Here is a 26414-nt window from a genome sequence, read left to right as displayed (position 1 = left end):
ATGAATTGCAGAATGTAAGGATTATAAATAAAATATGATGTGTACCTGGCACAGAAGCTAATAAGGACACTCCATAAATGCTAGCAATGATTGCCTCTCTTCATCCTTCTAGACTAAGCTCCAAAGCCACTTTCTTGGGTGAGGCCCTTCCTAACCTTACCAAGGAGAATTAATTGATCACTCTTTTCTCATGTTACTTGATAGATTTACCTTTGTCATAGTCTTCAAAATATATAAACACACTTCCCCTCTGGGCTGAGAGCCCTTTGAGGCCAAACATTTGTTTAATTCATCTCCTATCTTTTCAGGCATTCAGCATAGTGTCTGACACTTGGTAATTGCTCACCTGAGTTTATTTAATTTTTTATACATATATAGTTTTAAATCTTTATGTTCCTTTATTGGAGCAAGATTCCTGACCCGTATACACTGATGTAGTACTTACTAAACATGACCTGTGCAGAAATTATACGTGCTATCCATCTAGACAGGTTTTCATTACCCTTTGCCTATCGATGGAATCGTTCCATTTATAAAGTTTCATGCATCAGAAAACTTTGAATTTGACCTGGCTATCCACGAATTCCTCTCTGAAAAAGTTAAGTGGCATTTAATTTTAGCTATCATCCTTTACAGCATGAAAAAGCTTATGCATTAGGTAGCTTCCCAAAATGTTAGTCTGCGCACAATGGCATTTAGCGGAGCCGAGCCGGTCATTCTCACCCAGATTCACACAGACAGGCCTCGCTTGAGAGCTGTGCGCGAAATAGCTAGTACTTTGAGACGAAAGTACTCCTGAGTTCACCACCAGCACAGACTTCTCTTGAGAGTCTGTCTTCTCGGCCACATCTCATAGTGCCAATGAAGACAGGCCAGCAACCGCCCTTCGTGTAATTCGGCATTAGAGCACCAGGTCTGTCTGACCGCGGTGGCAGGCACTGTGATTATATCCAGGTAAATAAAGGCCCATTTTTAAAAACGCCAATTTGGGATACAAATCAAGGGCACGGCATAATCAGAACTGACTTTTGAGCAATCTGGTACCCCAACTGAGGTGGAAGATTTCAGAAGCTGATGGCAAATCGTACCCATTAATTCAAATCCCTTTCTCAGTCCACACAAGCCCCGAGGTCACCCGGCAAAGTGCATGTCAAAAAATACGGAGTCAGGGTGACCAAGTTTGACAATACATTATATGACTCAAACTTGGAAAGTCATAATGAAATACATCTGTTCTGAGAGAAAAGCATCAAATCCTTTTTGTAGAAATTTAGTTTTATTGTAACAAAGCAACTTGTACACGTTTAACGTTTAAAACTGAGCATCATCTTTCCAATGAAAGAAAAAGATATTTAAAAATAAACAAGAACAAAATTCCAAGAGAATGTCAATTCTAAATAAGATCCTACGGGTTCTGCCGACTCTCCTGGCAAGTGGCAGGGCTCAAATCATCATCAGGAGAGAATTTTGTTGTAAGAGTGTCATCTTCAGCTGCAAGGATGTCTGTTAAACATCACAATTATAAACCTGCCAGAGCAGAAGCCATGTGGTCAAAATGCCCGCTCAACCCACCCAAACATCTCACCCTTTGCTGACCTTCTCTAATCCTATTTTTAAAAGTTTTCTTTTTTTTTTTTTTTAAACAAGAGAAAGTAGACAGATAATGGTGGTAAATGCTAACTGTCCATATTCAGAGACACAGTGTACTACTCTCTGAGCCCAGTATACAGAGAAAGGAGGGAAAAAGCTAGAATTCTATGCGCTACTACACAGGGGCCTAAACACCCTCCAGCTTCCAGCAGAGCTAAGGGAGCAGAACGTTTGTCTTTTTTTTTTCCCTTTTTTCCCCACAGAACATGGCAGTGCCGATTCCATAAAGTTTTTGTTGAGACGAAATTTTTAAAGGGATAAAAATGAATTTGGAACAGAAAGGGGTAGAGATTCTTTTCCCAGTGTATTCTGCTCAACGTATTCCCCCTCCCCCCCCCCCCCCAATAAGTAGAGAACCATGGCATAAAGGGAGAGAAAAGAGACTTCAAAACATAAGGCAAACGAGGGGCGCCTGTGTGGCTCAGTCCAACTTGGGCTCGGGTCGTGATCTCACGGTTTGTGGGTTGGAGCCCCGCATCCGGCTCTGCGCCGACAGCTTGGAGACTGGAGCCTGCTTCGGGTTCTGCGTCTCCCCCTCTCTCCGCCTGTGGCTCTCACGCTGCGTGTGTCTCTGGCTCTCTCTCTGAAAAACAAACAAACAAACATTTTAAAAAAAATGAAGTACACAAAAAACAGGGCAAATGAGCACAAGAGGAGGAGAAGGGCGGGGGTGGGGGGGGGATGGGGGTGGGGAAGATTGTAAGTTGCTCCCAGAGACTGGAGAAAACTGAAAAAGGAAGGTTGGCATCCATCCGCGTTCCATTAGTCACCTTTGTCGTCATCCGGCTCGCCTTTCTCCCCCTTGTCATCATCTTCACCTTCTTCTTCCTCTTCCTTCTTCTCTTCTTCTCCTTCTCCTTTCCCTTCCCCTTCTTCTTCTTCCTCTTCTTCCTCTTCCTCTTCTTCTTCTTCCTCTTCTTCCTCTTCTTCTTCTTCCTCCTCTTCTTCATCATCATCATCCATATCAGGAAGCAAGTAGTACTGCAGTGGATTTGGCCAAATATCATCTTTGATGAGCTCGCCTAACTCATCCACGTCTGCATCAGGATGGTTAGTGAACCAGGCGAAAAAACTCTCAGGTTCTTCATACTTTCTCTTCCTGCTGCCCGTGTTCGGTGCCTGAGTTGAACGTTTCGTCAGATCCTTTCCAGATTTCCATAGGATTTCGGTGGACTTCAAAGATGCATCACCACTCTCATTCACGTGAAATTCCTTGGAGAGAACTTCATTTTCGAAGTAAGGGTTTTCATCAAAATATAAATCTATTTTGTAACCTGACTGGATATCTTCAAATTCTGCCACTTCCACTCTTGTCAGATAATGCAGCGCCGCTTCATCCTCCTCCCCAAGCAGCGCAGACACTTGTGGATGGTTGACGAATGTTGTTACCCAAAAATTTGGGATTTTGGCGATCGCTTCCGACCTCTTCTGAAAAAACGGTTGGCGGAGCTTGTTGTATTTCTCTTCGATTTTCAGGATCTCCTCGCTGGCTTGTTCATTAAGTATGTCGATTTCACTCTGTATTTCATCTATATGTTCAATCGCTTCTTGCTGTTCTTTTTCTGCGGTCTCGCTGGACCCGTCGTGGTTGGAGTTGAGCTTTTTACCGAGTTCGGCCTCCGGCGCCCACATGGTGCTGCTCCACGGTCGCGGTCACGGTCGCAGGGAACAGGAGAGAAGGGAAGGCGAAGGGGGCAGGCAGCGGCTTCCCCTCACGCCTCACGCCACACGGGTCACACGCGCGGGCGCTCGCTCGTTCGCTCTATGCGACCTCCCGGCGTTCAGCCGCCTCCTCCCGGCGCGCGGCCGCCCGCTCTGCCTCGTGGCTCACGAGTGCGCTTCCTGACGACGTCACGGCCTGATGATGGGGGGGCGGAGGGGGAGTGGGCGGGGCGTCGCGCGGGCCCCGCCCGGCCTTCTGCGTACGGAGGGGAGGAGGCGGCGCACCTATATTGATACATTCCTGGAAAGTGTACGGATCGGCATTTGGGGAAGAAATAAGAGCATCGTGATTAAGATCAGAGACTTCAGTGTTAGATAATCTTGGGATCACATTTAAGCCGCCATTTGCAAATTGCGTGTCATGGAAAAGTTGTTCAATCCCTCCTGGCCTCAGTTTTCTCATCTGCAGAGTGAGACTGCACCACCAACCTGCTAGAGTTTTCACAAGGCGTGTGTGAGGTATTGTCTTTAAAGCACTTAGCTTAATTCCTGGCACATAATAAATGGTACGTATGGAGTGTATGCAAGGTTGCGCGTATGTAAATTTGCAAATTAAAGCGAAAAATACCTTGCAACCTGGGCGGCATACTGTTGTGTTGTGTAATTCCGAAATTTTCAAGGACTGCTCTGCCAAAACAATTGTTTATTCAGTGCTTTGCATACTTTTTTTTTTTTTTTTGCATTTTCTCTTAATTATCGGATGGGCATTATTTATAAAGCGAAAGCGTATTTTTACAGCTAATGAAGAAGAAACTATGAAGTTAAAAACATATTTCAGTGTTCTATGGTAAAATTTGTTAAAGCAATGAGAAAAATAGAAAGGGCTTTCATTAAGAGTATTTTTTAGCAGGACTCTGCTTTTCTGAATCTCTCAGGAGAAGTAATAGTTTATTGTTAACAATTGACACTTTACAACAGAGCACATGAAGGGAAAATATTACATGAGGGATATGAATAAAATATTTTATCAGATGGTTTCTGATACTTTCCCTTCATGTCCTTAAGGATGTTAAACATCAAGAGTATATATTCTGTATTATCTAGGGACATTTTAGGTCAAGTCTGTGTTGATTTAAGAAGAAAACCCTAATTGTCCTTAGAATTTCTATTTCCATAGTATGGAAGATTTTTATCCAAATAAAAATCATGGCCCTGACTCTGGGATTGGAAGTGATAATGGAGAGAAACGATTATCTACAACTGAAGTGAGTCTTTTCTATTGCTAATCTATTTTATTTATAAATTTTGTTAGAGTTTTGAAATACATAGACACTTGTGCACACTTGATTTATTTTGCTTAAAAATACAATCATTATTGCATTTAATGACTTCAGATGAAAAGGACATGCACATTTTTAGAAGCAGAACAGGAAAGCTTAACATACTAATTTTTGGTTTGAGAACTGGAGATGTAAAGCAGATACTCTACGCGTCTTATGTGAAATTAAAATAACCTAATCCTTATTCTATGTTTCAAGTGCCTCATTTGTACTTTGTGCTTATTCCTTTCAGCCATCAGATGACGACACAATCAGCCTTCACTCTCAAGTCTCCGAGTCAAATAGAGAACAGACATCAAGAAATGACAGTCACTCAATTGGAAGCAAACCTGATTCTCAGAAAGGTAATTCATATGGGTGCCTGCTATTTTATTTTAATTTTTTTAAATGTTTATTTGTTTTTGAGAGAGAGAGGGAGAGAGAGAGCATGTGCGCGTAAGTGGGGGAGGGGCAGAGAGAGAGAGAGAGAGACACACACACACACACACACACACACACACACACACACAGAATCTGAAGCAGGCTCCAGGCTCTGAGCTATCAGCACAGAGCCCGACGTGGGGCTCAAACTCACGGACCTCAAGATCATGACCCAAACTGAAGTCGGATGTTAAACTGACTGAGCCACCCAGGCACCCCTATTTTTATTTCATGTATATTGCCCTTAATCAGAAATGCATTTCGAAAAATTACAATGTCTTTGGCCACCTCTTTTATTGAAAAAATATACTTTTATTCTAAACACTACAGTATGAAAGCATACTGCTTACTATTTATATTTTCTAATAATTACTAATCTATACTTAGACCAGGAGGTGTATGATTTTATTGATCCCAACACAGAAGATGTAGCAGTTCTTGAACAAGGAGATGCACATATTGGATCATATGTCTCTTTCCTTAAGGTAAAGAAAACTTTGAACAAATATTAATAACATACTCTTCTTTATCTCACAAAAGTACACCACACAGATTTAAAATGGTAACTTTCTTTTATGTAAGGGAAAAGAAAAAGGTCCTGAGAAATCTCAGAAAAATGAAGAATTGGGAGATGAAAAAAGGTAAGCATACACGAATCCTCCAATTGAAATGTAACTTATACACGAAACATTTGTCTGCATTCCTCAATTAAACTGAAGATGATAGTAAGCATTTAAGCTCAGTGTAGTATATACATCCCCCCACCACCCTGGCTAAGAAGTGTAATAATTCTGTTATTACCGAGGACGACTGTACCTTCACATTCATTGCTTCATTTGAGCTATTAAGCAACTCTTGAAAATAAATGATTTTTTTTTTTTTGCATCATTTGGCCAATAAGGATATAGACCTGGAGTTTCAAATGTCTGGAACTGAGATGTTTCAACTCTTTGTCTACTACACTTTCCATTTCATCAGACTGGTTATAGTAATTTTAAGGGTATCTACTTCTGTTTTATGAAAATAATGCACTTGAGATCTTTTCTGTATCATCTTAGGAAATGATGGAGTGTGACCTGCCACATTCAGTCACTCCTTAAAGTTGCTATACAGCTGTAGGAAGGAAGGAAGGAAGGAAGGAAGGAAGGAAGGAAGGAAGGAAGGAACATTTGTCGTATACCTACCATGTACCAGGATCTGTGCTGTGTGCTTTCCCGTGTTTCTTATTTATTTATTTTTAAAGATTTTTATTTTGTTTTAGTAATCTCTATACACAGTGTGGGCCTCGAACTCATGACCCTGAGATCAAGAGTTGCGTGCTCTTGCAACTGAGCCGGCCAGGTGTCCCAAAGATTATTATATAGTTTTTTAAGTTTTATTTATTTAACCCAACATGGGACTCAAACTCATGGCCCTGAGATCAAGAGTTTCGTGCTCTCCCAGCTGAGCCAGCCAGGTGCCCCTCATGTTTCTTACTTAATCTTCACTAAATCTTGCAGGGTTAATGCTATCCCCATTTTTACAGATGAGGAAGATGAAGCTTGGGAGACTCTAAAGTTTCTTGCCTAGAACCACTTAGATGGCGTCCACTAGAACCTACGGTGTGACCCTAGCTGTTTCTGATCTCCAAGCTTTTCTCTTTTCTGTCCATTGTGCTTCCTCCAAATGACCTCATTGGTAACTTTTTAAGCAATCTTGAATTAATCATCTCTGGTACCCCATAAGGAGGTACATTGCTTTGTCTTACACTCTTTATATGTCATTCTTCTCTTACTTTCTCACTTTATCTCCTGAAGATCTTTGCCTAAACTTGAGGGTCACAGTGGCATACAAGATATGGTGAAGATACGGAGTCTTAGGGTTTGATACTGCGTTGTAAATGAAATACCTTTGGGATAAAATCACTGGAGTTTGGAGAACTTATTGAAAAATTCTTTTGTTCTCTTTGATTAAAAATTATGTATTTTAATGAGCATTTTCCTGCAAATTCGCCAGTCTTACTTGGACCTGTTTTGCATTTCCTCTACTTAAACATCTTACATAGAGACTTTTAACGTCACGATGAATAAACTGATAAACTGATAACATTTGATATTTATAAAGACAGGCATATAGGGCTCTGGAGTTCTTATTACACTCAAGACTGGGGAGTATGCGTTGTTAAATTATACATTTCAGAAATTACAAAACGGTAATACAGTTTACTTTGTTAGCCATTTATTAATATCACCAGTATGACACATTTCCTATTGACTAGAGGTTAGGTATGTTTTTATATTCCTTAAATATTCCTTATTTCTTGTTTTAATGTTTCAAGTACAAGGACATTAGGATTTTAGCTTTCAGTTGATATTAAAAACGAACAAATGGTTTCTGCTTCTGGAAGCTGGCATAAAATGTCATCTGCCTTACTTTCTGGATAACCATGTTTGTGTCACCTTTCAGACTTGGGAAAGAACAGTTACTTGCAGAGGAAGAGGATGATGATTTGAAGGAAGTAACTGATTTGAGGAAAATAGCCGCTCAGTTATTGCAGCAAGAGCAGAAGAACAGGTATTTTTTTCAGTAATGAGATTCAAATAGGCAGACGTTATAATCCTCAAATGATTATTCAAAGATTATCAAATGAAGTTTCCAGTAAACAATAGGACCATTTAAGATCTGTGTCAAGGGGCTATTAAAAGACACTAGGAAATACTTAGGAGGGAAGCGTCCAGTTACACCCACAATTAACAAATGGTTTATACCCACATAGTCATTTTATTTAACTACTGTGTAGGTGTCTCTTTTTTAGTCCTGTGTGCTAAATAATAGTAACTGATTTATTTGTTGGTATTCATTTTAGCTCACAATAGCCTTAGAGACGTTATAAGCATTTTTCCCCGTGTCATGTGTGTGTAGTATGCTTTTTATGAGATTCCAGATTACTTGGGATATGCGTAAACTCCTCAGAATTGAATGGACTTATAATTGTTGATTAAATCAGCATTATGGTTTGAAGGTCACAGGTTCACTTTGGTCTGCTTCTTGGTCAGGGAGGGTTTCTCCCTCTGGCTGGACTTTCTCCAGATACACGTGCCGTTGGCCATAAGAAAGACATTATATGAAGGAGTATGAAATGAATGCGAGTCCCTTTTTAATTACAGAAGTTCTGCGTGCTGCTCAGGGTCAGTTCTTCGTGCATCTGCATGATTTAGTTTAGTTTTGAAATGATAAAGAAGATCTGAGTGGTTTTTTGCTTTGAGAAAATTAAAAGGATAATTTTTGTACATTTATTAGTGTGGGTAACTAATGAGTATTTTGTTTTTCTCAATCAAAACAATAAATGTTTGTGGCTTACGTGACCGTGTTTTAGGATGTATACTGGCATTTGCTTAGATAGGCTTTGAAGAATAATGGCTGTTAAGACTTAGCAAATTGCAGATGTGTGGTTTTAAGGGCCACTATGTTTTTTAAAATAATTACTAAATATTTTTTGTGCATGTGTGCAGCTACTACATTTATAGAATTAAAAACCATACTAGAAAATATCACTCATCCTTATTCCTTCTATATCTAATGTATCCTCATTCCCAGTTCATGTTTTTCTTTTACCATAACTTTCTATCACCCTTTTCTGTGAAATTTATTTTCTAATCTCTTCCTATGATTCATTTCTAATGGGCCTCTTTTTATACTGGCTACTTGTGAGTGCTAGTGTATGTTTTTCCCCTTCCAGTATAATCCGAGTATTGATCTCCCCCATGGTTTAAGAGGTTTGTTGAAGCAAGCCATCACCTGCTCTGTGTAGCTTAAGAAATAGTTGAGTTTCTATCTTTTGTACCTGGCGGGTGAAATAATTGTATTTGTCATTATGAGCAGATAATATTGATTTTGAAAGAACCCACGACAGTATTTCTCTGATTGTGTGAAGAATAGCACCAGAGTACATAATTTTAGATTTTAACATCGTCCTATATATCATTTCTATATTTTCCAGTTTTCTACTACTGTATTAGTTTTTAATCTATTCCTATGGCTTGAATTATTCTTTTTACTATAGAAACAATATCAAATGATGTTTCCTAGGGTTTTTTTGTGTGATAGTTTTGTGATCTGTACAAAATAGCACCTAGCACTGTGCCTTGTACATGGTAGGTACTCAGTAATATTATTAGTTAACTGATTGCTGGAAGATGAGGTAAACAAATGTAAAGCTAATAGGAACTATTAATTTAGTGATGTCCTTTCTAAATAACTTATTTTTTTAGATGTGTGCAAAAGCAATTTATGTCTGATGTTTCTCTTCATCTCCCTTTTCAGATGTTAACACATAGGAGTACAGATTTCTTAAAGATAAACGTTAATATGCAGTGACATTAATGTAATAATTATGTCTAGCTTTGGAAGGCATTAAAATATTTATCATATCTGGTCATAATGTAAGGAGCACATTTTACTTTTGAAATGTATAATTTATAAACAATTTTAATTAGATCCTTGGCCAGTTCTGTTAAATTGATCTCAGAATTTTTTTATGCTAACTCTAGCATTTTCTCCGCTAAATAATCTCTTCCCTTTTTCTAAAGTATGTTGCTATTGCTCACATCTCTTAGGTATAGATAATTAAGATTTTTGTTTACTATTACAATACTTGAATTGGAGTGAGTCCAAGAAAATCAGAAGTAATCTTCTATAAGGATATATCCATCCCTTAGAGGATTTGATGTTATTTACACCTTCTCTGGTTGTAGATTGCTCTTCCATACTGCATTGTAGATTCCAACTTTATTAATAAAGAATCTGAAATGCTATTTAAAATTGCAGATCAACCAGGAGTTATAACATGTCTCTTTAGGTTGTAACACAGTCGTTGCAATGTTTTTGTTTGTTGTTTGTCACGATTTAAAATAATTTATTTAGAGTAAGGTTACCCTCGCATATCAGGAAGTGCCACCTCGGGCTCCTGTTTTGACTGTATACTACTTAGATGTTCTTTAGCTAGCTACTAGTTGAAGGTAAATGCAGTGGTAGCTCTGAGCTGAAAGAAGCCGTGTGCGCACTCCCAAACGAGAGGCTATTAAAAAGCTGCTTAGGTTGGGTTCAGCGATGATTTTCTTAAAGCAACTTTGCCAGTTGTTTAGTTCCTGCTACTTTTAAAAATGTCTTTTATTCATTACGCATGTTTATACTAATACTAGGTATAAACATGCCTAGTATGTTTATGTGCATAAACATACTATGCAATACCCTAGGAAAATAACAAGAGGGTATTGCACAGAATTAATAGTCAAAAAGAGTGGGAAAGGAGATCGAATAGACTATCAAGTAGATAACTGGTACGTGTTCAAAGTCTGAAGCCTAGTTTTTAGAAGACTGTTTCCTCTCTGAATTGCATAGGTTAAGCTACTTTGTATTGGCAGTTTACTGTTGAGTTTTTAGAAGCTCATCTTTATCCCCCTTATCAAAATACTGGATTATTTCTACTTGTATTTGAGTGTATTGAAGTCCCTCTGAATCAGTGAAGCTGTCCATATTAAAATAGCTATTCTGCAAGTGTTTGAAAAATGTTTTAACTTATTTTTGAGAGAGAGAGAGAGAGAGAGAGAGAGAGACAGAGTGTGAGCAGGGGAGGGGCAGAGGGCGAAGGAGACACAGAATCTGAAGCAGGCTCCAGGCTCTGAGCTGTGAGCACAGAGCCTGATGCAGGGCTCAAACTCACAAACCATTAGATCATGACCTGAGCTGAAGTCGGATGCTTAATCTACTGAGGCATCCAGGTGCCCCTATTCTGCAAGTTTTCAACATTCGCTGTAATTTGGGAAATTAAAAAAAAATACTATTGTCTTAAAAATTACCTTAATGTTCTACCCTAAATTATTTAGCTAATTCTTCAAATTTCCACCAATCCTTCTTATCTATCTTATTATTAGAGAGGTGGCTACTGTTATTTTTCTTACACAGATTTTCTTACTATGTGGCTTTATAATAAGTTGACGTTTAGCTGGCTCCTTAGAATTTGCTTGGTTATCATCATAGAGAAAGGATTACAATATATGTGGGTCTTTTGCAATGAATAGCTTCAGTTGACCGGTTCCCATTGCATGTTCATTCCTCTTAACTTGTATGCTATTTTCTATTACATCTTTCTTTTTAATAATTATGTTATTTGCTGTTAAGTGTGTCCTGAGAGTTTTCACTTATTGTGGAAAGATGTACTTCTGAGTACTATGTGATATGGCTGAATAAAAAAAAAAAAAAGCAATTTTGAAACGTTCTATTGATGTATAACTAAGGATCATGGAAAGGAAAATCAGATTTTGAGAAGTTCATTACTTTGGTTTGGAATTTTGAAATTATGTACATAACCAATTTCGTGGGATTTTTTTTTTCTGACCATACAAGTAGTCCAGTGTTAACCTCTAGCTTGTTATAACTAATTAAGTAGTTCTCTCAACCCTTGAAATCCATCCATTCTTTCTTTTCTGTTTGCTTTACTAATGACTTCCCTGTCCTCTCCCCCTAATCTTACCCCTTCCGTCTTTTGGTTTGGGTGATGTACGGGAGATGTGAATACAGACAGAGGCCTTTATGTTCTAGAGCATCGTTCAGTGAAAACCTCTTCCAGAGGACCAGAGCAGCAGGGCATGCATCAGGGTGTCTATAGAGTTTGTGGAAGCCTTAAGTGTTAAGGGGCCAGGTGGGTACAGCTGAATTTTATAGTCTTTTACTTAAAACATAGTACTGGTAACTGGATTAGGGAAATGTGTTAATAATCTAGAATAGATATTTAGATAAAGCAGATGTTTATTATTATTATTATTTTTCAATGTTTATTTATTTTTGAGAGACAGACAGACAGAACATGAGCAGGGGAGGGGCAGAGAGAGGGAGACACAGAATCCGAAGCAGGCTCCAGGCTCTGAGCTGTCAGCACAGAGCCCGACGCGGGACTCGAACTCGTGAACTGGGAGGTCACGACGTGAGCTGAAGTTGGACAGTTTAACTGACTGAGCTACCCAGGCGCCCCAAGCAGAGGTTTATTTTGACCTTTAATATCACAGAGTAAAACATTAAAGATCCACGTACAAACAAACATTTACATAGGAGAATTCTTAAGTGTATGAAATACATTTTATAGGTAAGTAGGTCTCAACTGTTTTTTTCTTTCTCCTCCAGTATGACTCATATGCATCAGTGATCACAATGCTAGTAAGTGTGGTTTGAGGAGAATTCAGAATTTACTGTAGTGAGGGCATAGTAATATGATCCTCCCCCTGCTCGCCCCCCCCCTGCAATAATTCTGACACTCACCCCTCAGGATAGTTCTCACTGTTATATCTCTTTTTTAAAAATCACTCTTTAAAAAAGTATTTCTTCTTAATAGTCTTGAGTATTTTTTTACCCTGATTCTTCTGCATTTGGGGATTAAGTGCAATTTTAGTTACATGCCCGTACTAAGAAGAATAAAGATGTCATTAATCTCGAAATTCTTTGGTGCAAAGCTACACTCCTTTGCCTGTGTTCCTTGTCCTTTGCCTCTCATGTGACTTTTCCCAGGGGAGCTTTAATACATCCAAGCTAGTGAGGAACGCGGGGTCATAGAAATTGGCTTCTTTATGTCAACCATCTTTCTATAGTTACCAACTTATCTTTAGCTTATGATATATTTTAGTAGTTAATATGTAGTTTTAATTTTTAAGTGTTTTCTCCTGTATATTTTGATAGTTGACCTCCAAAAAGTTTTGAATATAAGATGTATTTTATTCTTTATAAGACTAAACTTTAAAATTGAAAAGTTACATTTATATCTATGGTCACTAGATAAATATTAAGAACTATTAAATATGTTGGTGACTTATGCTAAAGAAATATATTAATTCATTACTTTTGACTTTGAGAATAATATTTAGAATTCTATAAAATTATGGACAAATAGTTCTCTCATATAATGCTTTATCATTCTTTTTCTTTTTTGTTTTCTTCAAATACCATTTCATTTGGGTATTAAAAATGTAATAAACTTGTGTTTTTGTTTTTTTTTTAAGAATGGAACTTCAACATGGCTTTGCCTTTAGAATTAAGATGTATTTGGCTTTTAGCAAAATAGTCATCTGTTACATCAGTATAACTCGTGTCATTTGCTGTGCTGGGAAAATGAAATCAATCATGATGGTACCTAAACAACCTGCATCTGTTTATCTTCTGTCTCGGCCAAAAGTTAGATACGCAGGGCAATAGCATGGTTAGAAGATCCCCAAACTTAAAGAAAGGGTTTATGAAAGAAGATGCACGGAACAGTCGGTGAGCTTCATTCCCTAGTAATACCCAGTGCGCTTATAGGCATTAGATCGAAATAATATTTAACGTTGTTTTCTAGCAGAGATCTTCACGGACCAGATGCAGTTTATTAGGGAGATCTATTCTATCGTGTGCAAAAAAAAAAGAATACTTTTCGATGTATTTTGAAATTAATGTATTGCTTTACTTCTAGGATTCTTAACCATTCAACTTCTGTCCCAAGAAACAAGCCAAAACAAAGTGTGGAATGCGAAAAGAGGTATATAAATATCTTAGTCCTTATATTTAGTATTGTATAATGAAACTTGATTCTCTAACAGTGATGTTCCCATGTGTGGGCTTTAATTGAATAAATGATATAGATTTAATATAACTAGATAATTTAATGGGGAAATGTGTTTACAGCACCAGTTGAATTTACTTTTCATATAAACGGATCCAAAAATGCTTATTTGATCTCTTTTTGTGCTCATACCTGCATTCTGTCTTGGTGATAGAATCGTTTATTCATTTATTAATTCAGCAAACCATTTATTGGATTACTATTACTGCCAGGAATAATGTTTTTCTTCATCATTGTGTTTATTCTCTGTTACTGTTCACTTTTTCGTTTCATTTCAATTGGGGTTTACTAAATTCTTCTACATGAATACAGGGTCTAAGTTAATATATATGAATTCCACAGAATTAGAAGACTTTGAAAGTTTCGATTTATTCTTTATGGCGGTTTGAAAATTTGCATCAGGCTCAACTCCTGGGTCATTCCCCCAGGAGTGTAGAGGTCCAAGGCTAGGGGTAGGCTGAGTATTGAAATACAGAGAGAGCGAACATTTCTTGAATGCTTGTTATATGCAAACTGTTCTGATGTGTTAGATGTCTTCTCTCATTTAATCCTCTTTGTGAAGTCCGTTACTGTTGTTACCCCATTTTGTAGGGGAGAAAACTGAGGCTCAGAAATTACCATAATTTGCTCAAGGTCACACGGCTAGTAAGTGGTACAGTGAAGATCCAAGCCCAGGTTGTCTGGTTCCAGAACCCCTCATCGTAAGATATGGTAACAACATTCAGCTTCCTCGAGGTTCACACATCCCACTGATAACTTTTCGTGGATACCTCACGGTCTAAAGTGAACTTTCTTTTTCCCGACGTGACTGCTTCTCATAGGGTTAGCCTGAATGAATGTGTCACTACTTAGTCACCCAAGCCGGCAACTTTGAAATCATCGGAAACTTCTCTCTGTTAGGCACCCCTCCCAATCTAGTCAGTCATCTAGTCAATCACAGAAAATTCTAGCTCCTTAACATCACTTGCATCTATCCCAACCTCTCCATTCCTCGCACGGTGGTGTTGGTTTAGGCCCCATCCTTTTCCTCCTGGATTACTGCAGCAGTCACCAGTCATCTCTTTTCTTCACTTTTGCCTACCTTTAAATTTGTCTCCTGCACTGACGTAAAGAGTGATGGCTCTAAAACCATCTAACTGTGTGCCTCCCATTTATTATTTTCTACTGGTTCTTTATAACTTTCAGGAGAAAGCTGAAAATGTTTGACTTAACCTGTAAGATTGAAGTGAGTTTCTGCCTACCTCAAGAACCTTATCATGTGCTTTCCCACTGGCACCTTTTGCCGTTTGGAAGGGTGCTTTTTCTTCTTTATTCTAGCATGGTTTCATATATCTGTGTTCTATATCCTGGTTTCTCTACTGGGATTGCCCTTCTTTTTTTCACTTGGGCTTTCAGAATTCTGAGTTCAAGTGTGAGATGACATTTTTTTTTAAGTTCGTGTATTGATTTATTTATTTAGAGAGCATGAGTGATCTGGGGAGGGGTAGAAAGAGAGGGAGAGAGAGAATCCCAAGCAGGCCCCATGCCCAGTGCCAAGCCCACCGCGGGGCTTGATCTCACAACTGTGACATCATGACCTGAGCCAAAATCAAGAACTGGACGCTTAACTGACTGAGCCACCCAGGCACCCCTAAGGTGACTTTTTATACTCCAGTCTAGAAACATTCCTCTACTCAAATTTCATTAATTGGATTTAACCCACTCCCTCCCTTTTTGAAAACTGATTGTGTTTTCTTACATGTTTGCTCTCGTAAAGTTTGTGTTATCACTTTCCCTGTCACTTCCTTTCATTCCCATCTTAAGCTTCCTCCCCAGGTTCCTAACATTCTCTTGAGAAAGCCCCAGTTACTCAGACCTCAAAATTGTGATGTGTAATCCTGGCCTCTCCTTCATAGAACTGTTACTTCTACTTTCCTCATCTTCAAAACACTCAATATTTTCTTTTTTTCTTTTAATTTTTTTTTAACGTTTTATTTATTTTTGAGACAGAGAGAGACAGAGCATGAACGGGGGAGGGGCAGAGAGAGAGGGAGACACAGAATCCGAAACAGGCCCCAGGCTCTGAGCCATCAGCCCAGAGCCCGACGCGGGGCTTGAACTCATGGACCGCGAGATCGTGACCTGAGCCGAAGTCGGACGCCTGACCGACTGAGCCACCCAGGCGGCCCTCAATATTTTTTGTAAGAACAAAAAATAATTTAAATTTGTTCCTGATTATAAGATTAGTGTAGCTTTTTTGTTGAAAAATTATGAAATTTAGCAAACACATAAATAAACACCACCTATTGTCCATCTCTCTAGAGATGACAAGCTATAGTACTTTGATATTTTTCCCTTGAGGCCCTTTTTTCATCTGTGTGTGCGTGTGTGCACACACCACAGAGTTGTATGACCCGGTGCCTATTGAGCACCTCTACTTAGATGTATAATAGGCATACGAAACTTCATTTTCCAAAACCACACTCTTAATCTCCCTCCTTGTACCTCTTAAACTTGGTTTTCCTGTATTTTTTTTCCCATTTCTGAAAATGTCAACTCATCCTTGTAGTTACTCAGCTCAAAAACCTCAGAGTCAACCTCGTCACTTTCTTTCACACACCCTATCTAATCCACGAGCAAATCTTGTTGAGGCTACCTTCAAAATATACCCTGAATCCGATCACATCTTGTCACCTCCACACCTACCACCCTAGCCCTGGCCTTCTCTTCCTTCATTTATTACAGTAGCTTCCTAACAGTTCTCCCGCCCTTGCTTTCCTTTAGCCTGTTTTTCAAAAAAGCATCAGATCGGTATTTTTTCAAATGTAAGTCAGATCACGTCACCCTTCAGAAGTAATTCTTTAATGACTTTCCATCTCATTGAGAATAAAAACCAGAGCCCTTTGAGGACTCGGAAACCTCTAACATCATCTGGCTCCCTGTTGTCTTCCTCTCTTGCCTCGGTCTTCCTAGTTAGTTAGTTCTTCTCTAGCTCTACTGGCCTCCTTGTTGAATCTCAATATACCAGGCATTTTCCACTCCTTCAAGGCTTTTGCCTCTGCCTGGAATGATTCACCCCCAGGTAACCGTATAAGCCCTATGCTCTGCCGTCAGGTTTCTGTAGCAAGGGGTTCCCTGAACAACTTAAATAAAAGACCATGCCTCTCCCACTTCTGTCTCTTTATCCATATCTCGGGTTTATTTTTCTCCACAGAACCCTCTGACGTTCTGAATTTATACTTTTTTACCATCTGGCATCCTGAATGTGTATTGCTTTATTTGTTCGTTGTTTGTCTTCACTACCCCACCGCCCCCTTGGCACACTTCAGTGTCAGTCAGCTTTATCAGTTGTTAGAGAAGACTATTGAAATCTCCAGCACAAATCGGGGATTTGTCTTTGAAGTCCTATCATTTTTCCTTCATATGTTCTGAGGCTTTTATTAGCTGCATAAATGTTTAGGGCGAGTTTATACGTTGGTCATTATGAAATGGCATTTTTTATATCTCTGGTAATGTTCTTTGCTCTGAAGTCTACTTTTCTGATATTATATAGTCATCTCAGCACATGATACATCTTTCTCCATCCTTTTATTTTTTTTAATTTTTTAAAAATGTTTATTTATTTCTGAGACAGAGAGAGACAGAGCATGAGCGGGGGAGGGGCAGAGAGAGAGGGAGACACAGAATCCGAAGCAGGCTCCAGGCTCCGAGCTGTCAGCACAGAGCCCGACGCGGGGCTCGAACTCACAGACCTTGAGATCATGACCTGAGCTGGAGTCGGTCGCTCAACTGACTGAGTCACCCAGGCGCCCCTACCATCCTTTTATTTTTAACCTATTTGTGTTTTTGTGAAGAAAATGGGTTTCTTATAGTTAGCATATGGTGGCACCTTCCTTTTTTATCTAATCTGACAGTCTGAATTTTAATGGCAGCGTTAATATTGCTCATATTTAATGGAATTATTGGTATTAATGGATTTAAATGTATCATCTTGTAATGTGTTTAATTTTTGTCTTATCTGTTCTTTGTAGCCATCTTTCTTCTTTTTCTCTTGTCTTTTAAATTTTATTTGAAAATTCCTCTTTCTCTCCTTCATGGGCTTATTAGCTATAACTCTTTGTTATCATACGTTAGTTATTATTTTGGGGGTTACAGTATAGTATTTGAACATCTCACAGTCTATCTCCCAGTGCTATTATGCCATTTCATACATTGCATGACTTCACAACAGAATCCTATTTCTTCCCTTCTGGCCTCTGTGGTGTTGCGGCTACACATTTGACTTCTATACATGTCATAAGCCCCATAATACATTGTTCTACTTTTGCTTTAAATAGTAACTTCTTTAAAGAGATTTAAATAATCAGAATAATGCCTTTTATCCTTACTCCCTTCATCACCATCTCTAGTGCCCCGTGTTCCTTTGTGTTTCCATGTAGTGTCATTTTCTTCGTACTTGAAAGAGATGTTGTACTTGTCATCTCTTGAACTTTGATTTTTACCTATTTTATGTCCATCACGTCTGTACTTAACATGTTTAGTCTTTTCCTCGAGCTTCCTGAACATTACCTGATTGAATTTTTGGTTGAACCGTGAACTTCACCTTCTTGGGTGCTGGATCTTACAGCATTGCTGTAAATATTCTGGAACTTTGTTCTCGGATGTGGTTAAATTACTTGACAACGATTTGATATTTTGGGGACTTGGTTTTTATGACTTGTTACGTGGAATCAGTGTGACATTTAGTCTGGGGCCAGATTTGGCCCCCTAGTGGGGCAAGACTTTCTTAGTACTCTGGCTGATGCTCCATCAACTATATGCTTTTCTGGTCTGGCTTGTGGGAACCCGTATTGCTTGTAGTCCTCTGTGAGTCTGAGAACTATTCTGTCGAATCTTTCTGGTGATTCATTCTTTTGCCTAGTATAAGATCGGTGATCAGTACTCAGCTGAAAATTTGAAGATTTTGAAATTCGAAAATTTGAAGACAATTTGTGAGAGTTCGTAAGTTCTTTCTCTGCGTGTTGCTCTTTTCTTTATTACTTTGTCCTGTTAATTCCATCTACCTCTTTCACTCTGGGTCCCAGCTCGGTTTCCTTAATTCACGGATACCCTTGGGCCGTGCTTTGGTTCCTGGTCTGTGGGCTGAAGCCTGAAGCCTGGAAGCTCTCTTTCTGCAGCAACCTGGCACAGTTGTGGGGTTTGACTTGTTTGTTAAGCCATCTGTCCAGGAAAAAAAAAATGTTTTTTTTTTTTTTTTTTTTTTTTGGCCTTGCCTGATATTCAGGATCTTGGAAGGTAGAATTTTATATATCTTGTCTGTTCTTTTAGTGTTTTTAGTCAGGGAATAAATCTGATCACTGTTACTTCTGTCTTGGCCAGACACAAAGTATAACTCCTACATTTTGTGTGTTTTGTCAATATTTAGTTTGCTTCTTCATATACCTTGTCTGTCCCAATGTTTAAAAACTTCTACTGCCCATATTTTTCATATGCTTGTGATGTTATCTTTATTTATATTTAAATCTTTTAGTCATTAATTTGGTATTTGATGAAAAGTATAAGGTATCTAGTGTTTTTTTTTCCTCTCTTGCTCCCTCTCTCCTTTTTTCACGCCCTCTCCTCCTCCCCTTCTGTTTTTCTTTCTTTCTGTGTGTATTTTATAATTGGTTAACCAGTTGTCTCAACACGATTTGCTACATAACCTATCATTTCTACGGTGATTGTAAATTTCATATTTTTAAATCAAAAGTTGTTACATTTGTGGTCCTGTACTTGTCTTCCCCTGGAAAATCTGGATCTAGTAGTATTTAATTACTCTAATTTAATAGAATATATGTAATTTCCTAGTAAGGAAGTCCCTTTTATTATATAACTTTTCTCTTCCTGATCATCTGTTCTTCCAAATCAACTTGGAAATTCTTTTATCACATTTCTTTATTTAAAAAAAATTTAATGTTTACTTTTGAGAGAGAGACAGAGACAGAGACAGAGCACAAGCGGGAGAGAGACAGAGAGAGAGAGAAAGGGAGAGGGAGACACAGAATCCGAAGCAAGCTCCAGGCTCTGAGCTGTCAGCACAAAGCCTGTCGCGGGGCTCGAACTTGTGAACCACGAGATCATGACTTGAGCCAAAGTCAGACCCTTAAACCACCGAGCCACCTAAGCGCCCCTATTGCATTTCTAATACAAGCCCCAAAATACTTTCTGGTTTTTTATTATAGTTCATTTCAGGTGTCCATTAATTTGAAGTAAAAGTTACACCTATAATACTTAGTCTTTCTGTCTAAGAACTTTCCAATTATTCAAGTTCCTTACTAGACATTGGTAGTGTTTTTTTTTTTTCCATGTAGGTCTTAGGCATGTTTAAGTTCAGTTTCTTCCATATTTTTGATTTTCCTTACTTTTATGAATGAGTTTTTTCCTAATATATTTTATAGCTTGTTATAATTGTTATATGAGAAGGCTATTAACTTTTGTATATTTTTTATAACTGGTAACATTCTCTTAGTAAGAATAGATTTTACCTCCTTTGGATAATTATGTTTTCTATAAATTTTGAAAATTTATTTCTTTCTCTCTAATTTTTACATGTTTCTTTTCTAACTGTACTATAGAGAAGTTCTATAACAGTGTTGAATAATAATAGCTCTTGTGGGAATTTTGTTTGTGTATTTTTTCCAAAGGAACTTCTTGTTCAGAGTGGCTACCTAACAACAGCATGTGTGGTTTACTGTTCCCCACAAAAATAGATGAAAAGAATTTCTGCCATAGCCCCTGTGTGTCAGAATGAAGCGTTAGAGGTTCATAATCAGTAATTCAATAGTCAAAAAGAATTGCTCCCCTATTCTCTTTGGCATTTAAACAAAAGACATTTGTATAAAGAAATTACTCGGTTTTTGTTTGTTTGTTTGTTTGTTTGTTTGTTTTTGGTAATGGTTTAATACAATAAACATTCTGTGTTTTCATTGTTTGTCTAGGTGTCACGTTTCTTTTGGCCTCTAAAAAGTCCTTAGAGGAGTTCTGTGCGTAGGATGATATTAAGTAAACTCGTTTTAATGTTTTTTAAAGGAATATAAGTGATTGGGAACTTAAATGTGTTTTTGTCAGCTAAGTTTTATGTTATTAGTTCAAACCATAGACATGGGTAAATTCTTTAGATTTCTGCTACAAAAAGAGAGAGAGAGACAACTTTATAATGCTCATAATAAATACTTAAGGGTAATTCTAAAGATTTTAATATATTAAGGCATCTTTAATTTTGTAGTGTCTCAGCAGATGAAGTTAATTCACCGTTATCACCTCTCACATGGCAGGTAAGAGGAAAATGAATTACTGTTATATCTAATATTTTGTTCTCATTTATTTAGTTAAAAGAAATTGTCTCATTACAGCCTTTAGAAAATCAGAAGGATCAAATAGATGAACAGCAGTGGCCAGAATCTCAACCTATAATCTGGCAGAGTGAAGAAAGGAGGCGGAGCAAACAGATTAGAAAAGAATATTTCAAGGTACTTTATTGAATTGCAAAATTTACTTCGTAATTATTAGTTTTGATGTTATCAGTTTTGTGTTAATAAGGTAGAATAGAACTCTAGTTACATATAGTAAATATGTTATTTTGTCTTGATTTCCCCCATGCAAGAGTATGGATACTATGATCCAGTTAAATAGGTAAAATTTCAATAATTCAGAATAACTAAGGATGAGTAGATCAGTTTGAATTGTGATTTACCAAATACTTGACAAGAAAGATGAATGGTTGCTATCCTGCTAATTGTAGCAATATGTAGTAATGTTTTAGAAGAATTACTTAGAAAAGGTCTTTAATTAGATTTGTTTCAGTATGTAGTTCACACATATTTGCAATTAGCATTTAACTGTTTCTGTCTAAATAAATGCTGTGTACATGGCTCTTAAAAATGCCTGAAAGTGTTTGTCCCTCATTTTTTCTTCTTGCTACCATAGTAGATTTCTTAAGATGATCTTTCATCATAGATAAATTTGGAAAGCTTAGACTATCTGAATTCTCTCAGATTTCTAGTTTAGAAGTGTTTTAATGAAATTTTACTGGGTATACCTTTGTAAGTATTGTAGTATTACTCATTTGTGGTTAAAGTCCGCTATGTTTGTAGATGCCTGTGGAATTAGCATAATATTCAGTACTAATCAGAATCCATTATTGGAATTTCTGACTCAAATGAACAGTGCAGGGAAGCTTCCTGCCCCATGAATAGCAAATTCTGTTGTCTTTGTGTACTTTTCTGTTTCCTGAAGCCTAATTTTTATCTAATAATAATCATTTTATGTAAATGACATTGCTCTATGCTAATGGGTAGGTAATTTGAAGTTTATATCACTAATGGGTAGGATTATATTTCATGTTTTTCTTTGGTAGAGGTGGTTATCTATACACATTGATCTGTTTCCTTATATGGGAGTATAGCATATATGGAAGTAGTATCATATGACCAAAACAGAAACATTACATGTCATAGCAAGTTTCATCTTTCAACAAGTAATTACTGAATCTTTTTATTGCGCTTCATGTTACCTGGTCACTGTGAGAGGTAATGAAGTAATAAAAGATATAGGGAAAAAAGGAAAAACACTCTAAAGTAGAACCCTGATCAGTAATGGTTTAAGTCTGTTTATCCCATGTCTCTACAGATCTGCAGTTTTGTGTACATTCTGACATTGATTTTAAAGTCTCCTCTTTTAGTTTATAGGATCTCGAACAAAGGCACTTGATAAAATTTGTTAGTAGAGAAAACCTGATGAATGAGTGATGATGTGGGGGAAATTTTGGTATTTCTGGCTAAAGAATGAGATTTTGATATTTATTTGATCTACTAGTAAAGTAAAAGCATATAAATTCTGACAATTTATCAGAACTCTTGCACACCATGTACTAAATGCTTTGCACTGTTCTAAGTACTTTACAAATATCAACTCATTTAATATTCATAACAATCCTGTGAAGTAAGTACCTTATCGTTCCTATTTTACAAATGGAGAAATTAAGGCACAGAGAGGCAAAGTAATATGCTCCACGTCACTTAGCTAATAAGTAGCTGAGTCAGGATTTGAACCCAGAGCCTATGCTATGCTGTCTGTTTATCTACTGTGGATAGCCTAATATCAAATTAAACTTGCAAATCAATACAGTTTCATTGTTTTAAAAAATATTTTATGGTAACCCAACTGAACTTTTTAAAAAAAATTTTAATGTTTCTTTATTTTTGAGAGAGAGAGACAGAGTACGAGCGGAGGAGGGGCAGAGAGAGAGGGAGACAGAGAATCTGAAGCAGGCTCCAGGCTCTAAGCTGTCAGCACAGAGCCTGACGTGGGGCTCAAACCCACAAACCATGAGATCATGACCTGAGCAGAAAGAAGTCAGACATTTAAGACTTACTGAGCCACCCAGGCGCCCCCAACTGAACTTCTCAATAAAGTCTTACTAGAAGCCTCAGTGAGCTCTTAAAAAAGTTCTTTGAGTTAATAGCATCATTTGTTGATAAGGATTTCATTTTTTATGGCTTAAATTATCTCCTGTAATATTTCTCTTTTATAAGTTGCTAAGAGATCAAATGAGATAATATTTGAAATGTCCATTACATTATTATCTTTCAACAAATGTTAATGTCTTCCACTTTAAAATAAAGTGGGTGCAAAGGTAAGTTTTAGTGACTGGGAAATTTTAAGGAGATATGTAGTTCTCCTCAACAGTCAGAAGATGTCAGTGTTAGGACACTGCAAAAAAATGGAATGTCAACAATTTTTTTCCTAAGATGTAAAAAAAAATATATAAACCCTGAGATAGTTTCTAAGTCAAAACCATTATTCAGAATTGCCAGGATTTTCTTGATTGAAACATCATTGACAGCTATGAAGTGTCTTTATTTAAAAAAACAAAATTTCTTTTAATCACCCATCTCCCAGGAATCAAAAGGGTTATTCATAGGATACAGCACTGCACTTAATCTGGATTTATAGTTCATTCAACATTAAAATGCACTACTCTAGAGATTCATAGAAAAATATCACCAGGCTCACTCAGTGATGGCCCCTTTAGCTTTTCTGTGTTAAGAAACATACAGAGCTTTTGTTGCCACTTTATCCTAAGACATATAAATGGCTAAGCCACAAGGTTTCTTTATGTTCCATGGTAAATTATTAATGGTGTTGTTATTCGGTATATTTATTGAAAGCGTTTGTGTGAATGTTTGTTGTATGTGGATCTCTCCAGTTACTGCTTCCTAGTTGCCAAGACTGAATTTGGGTAGTAAGGTTTTTCAGGTAAGCCCCTGAAAGTAAGTAAAAAATGTTTCAACATACTAGCCAGATTATGTGAACAAGAAGATAAATTGGGTCAGATTATCTGAGTAAGTAAATCACTACAGCAGAGTGATACTGACTAACCCTTCTAGGCTTCCAGGCCATTCTTGTGCAGATTACTACTCTACTAAATCAAATTTAGTGTCCTTATTGCCAAAATAAAGTCACCGCATTTTTCAGAGTAAAAGTATTTCAGGAAATATATTACCTTATTAAAAATCATTTACAAAAAGCAAATGTATTTTACACTTTACAGAAACGTGTTAACCTTTTTAATGAGATACACAACAAAATATGAACATCTGATTTTTTGATAAATTACATTAATATAAATTAGTAGCTTTAATTTCTTCTAAGAATGATAACACATGAATTTCTAAATGCATTTGATGATTGATTTCTAAACAAAGAAGTTATAAAGCATTACAGTAACTGTAACATATCAGTTTTAAGGATGATTTGATTTATCGACATGCCATACATATTTGTCTTCAAAGGTATCTTATTACTGTTGCGCTAAAACATTACAATGACCCTTAAAATACCTATCTGATTGCATAAATATAGTATAATGTTTGAATTTAAAGGCTAACTCCAAGGAAAATATTTTTGTATATTTTCTGTGATCATGGTTAATTTTATACTGGGATGGGGAAGCCAGTTGGGTTTGTGAAATAACCTGATTTGTTCTGAGTTCGAGTTTGTGCACTAGTTACTGTCTCTCCTGTGAAATTAACTTAAATTTCAAAAGTGAATCGACCTTTTTGTTTCTCTGGTTTGTAAACAGGTCTTTATTATATTATTTGAATTTAGATATAGTAAGCTTCAGTTATTCAGACTAATACTAATTGAGGGCATTGCGTTGATTCAGTACAAGTTGGACTTCTAGAATATTTTCAAATCTGTGTATATATTAGGTTTGGGGTTTTAGGACCTTCAAATCTGTGCATAATGCAAACTAAGTAGTACCTTTCTGTGTTTTCACTAGAAGTATAGTTGAGTAGTAGGTAATATTATTACTATCTGTGTTCTTGACTTCATCATCCTCTGTTTCTTTCCTTTATCAATTATTCACTTCTCTACATCCTTTCTGTCTCTTTACGTTCCATCTTATAAATGTGCTTAGACCTCTACAGTTATCCCTAATTCCCCTTGCAGCTGTTGCCTTATCTTTTTTATTTTAGGGCCAGACTTTCTTGACTCTCTAGTATCAACAACAGAAAGCTTGGATATTTTAAGAATTTTTTAATTTAAACTAATTTTTTAATGTTTATTTATTTATTTTGAGGGGGGGGGAGAGAGAGAGAGAGAGAGAGAGAGAGAGAGAGAGAGAGAGAAAGAGAAAGAGAATCCCAAGCAGGCTCTGTGCTGTCAGTGCAGAGCCTGACATGGGGCTCGAGCTCATGAACCATGAGATCATGACCTGAGTCGAAATCAAGAGTCAGACACTTAACTGACTGAGCTACCCAGACACGCCAAGTTTGGACTTTTAAAAAATGTCAGGCGCCAGGCTTCCCTACTTCTCTAAGTCTTACTACCTTCCACAATTCACTCTTCTCAAGTAGCCATACTGCTACTCTTTGTTTTCTGCACAGACTGAGCTTTTTTATTCCTCTGTGCTTTCCTTCTTCTGAGAATGCCCACTAGCCCTTTTTATTCCTGGCAAACCTTTGCTAATCATTCGGGATTTAGAGATGGAAGTATAGCATAGGGGTTAATATCCTTGGCTTGTCAAATCAAACCACTTTGGTTCCAGTGTTCAACTGGGAGATCAGCTAACTGTGTGACTTTGACAAATTACCTAACCTTGTTAAGCTTAATTTTTTTCTATCCTCAAATGACTCGAATAGTGTCTTCCTTTACAGGATTATTTTCACTAATGAATTACTTAATAATATAAAGTGCTTATTAGAAAAGCACTTGCCATAGAGTATACAGTTAATAAAAATTAGCTTATTATTCACTCAAATGTCATTCTTTTGTTTTAGTTTTTGTTTTTGCAGGAGTCATCTTCTATCGGGTATTCATTCTCAATTAAAATATGAAAGGTTGCAGCAAATTATCAGGGGTGCCTGGCAAAGAAGGTCATGGTCAGGAAGGCAGGAATCCATACTGGGCCTTCTTCAGTGGTACTTGTGTAGCTGCTTATGTTTGAGTGTCCTTGTATGAACGGCAGTAGTTGAAAAGCATGTAAGATGCCAGCGACATAGAAACCCCCACGATGCTCCCTTTCTTCGCATTGACATACTTGTGGTACTGGTAGTAACCTCTTTGAAACCCTCCCAACAGTGCCTTTAGGGGTGAGATCCTGCATCGGTATTCAGCTTGGCAGCGGCTCCGTTTTGACATCCATGCGTTTCTTCTCCGTTATTGCTATGACTGACACCATCTTCAGGTCCTGGGGT

General features: G+C 37.4%; 2 protein-coding genes across 3 annotated transcripts in view; one reads left to right on the top strand and one right to left on the bottom strand.

The window, feature by feature from the left end:
* The window catches only part of LRCH2 (leucine rich repeats and calponin homology domain containing 2), a 100340-nt gene that overhangs the window by 49052 nt on the left and 24874 nt on the right, over positions 1 to 26414 (top strand). For both annotated transcript variants that reach the window (XM_047844871.1, XM_047844870.1), the window contains exons 7-14: positions 4490 to 4577; positions 4885 to 4996; positions 5460 to 5557; positions 5655 to 5713; positions 7518 to 7625; positions 13546 to 13611; positions 20939 to 20987; positions 21066 to 21182. In XM_047844871.1, coding sequence (XP_047700827.1) covers positions 4490 to 4577; positions 4885 to 4996; positions 5460 to 5557; positions 5655 to 5713; positions 7518 to 7625; positions 13546 to 13611; positions 20939 to 20987; positions 21066 to 21182 — 697 coding nt within the window. The remainder of the gene's footprint in view (positions 1 to 4489; positions 4578 to 4884; positions 4997 to 5459; positions 5558 to 5654; positions 5714 to 7517; positions 7626 to 13545; positions 13612 to 20938; positions 20988 to 21065; positions 21183 to 26414) is intronic.
* LOC125157830 (protein SET-like) lies at positions 2198 to 3454 on the bottom strand. The gene is made up of 2 exons (XM_047844873.1): positions 2421 to 3454; positions 2198 to 2233 (listed from the first exon to the last, which is right to left on the bottom strand). Exons 1-2 carry the CDS (start codon positions 3280 to 3282, stop codon positions 2205 to 2207), a joined length of 891 nt encoding a protein of 296 aa, XP_047700829.1. The 5' UTR covers positions 3283 to 3454; the 3' UTR covers positions 2198 to 2204.

Source organism: Prionailurus viverrinus, chromosome X (assembly GCF_022837055.1).
Source record: "Prionailurus viverrinus isolate Anna chromosome X, UM_Priviv_1.0, whole genome shotgun sequence".
In the NCBI taxonomy this organism is placed as follows: Eukaryota; Metazoa; Chordata; class Mammalia; order Carnivora; family Felidae; genus Prionailurus; species Prionailurus viverrinus.
This window is presented reverse-complemented; position numbering and strand designations above follow the sequence as displayed.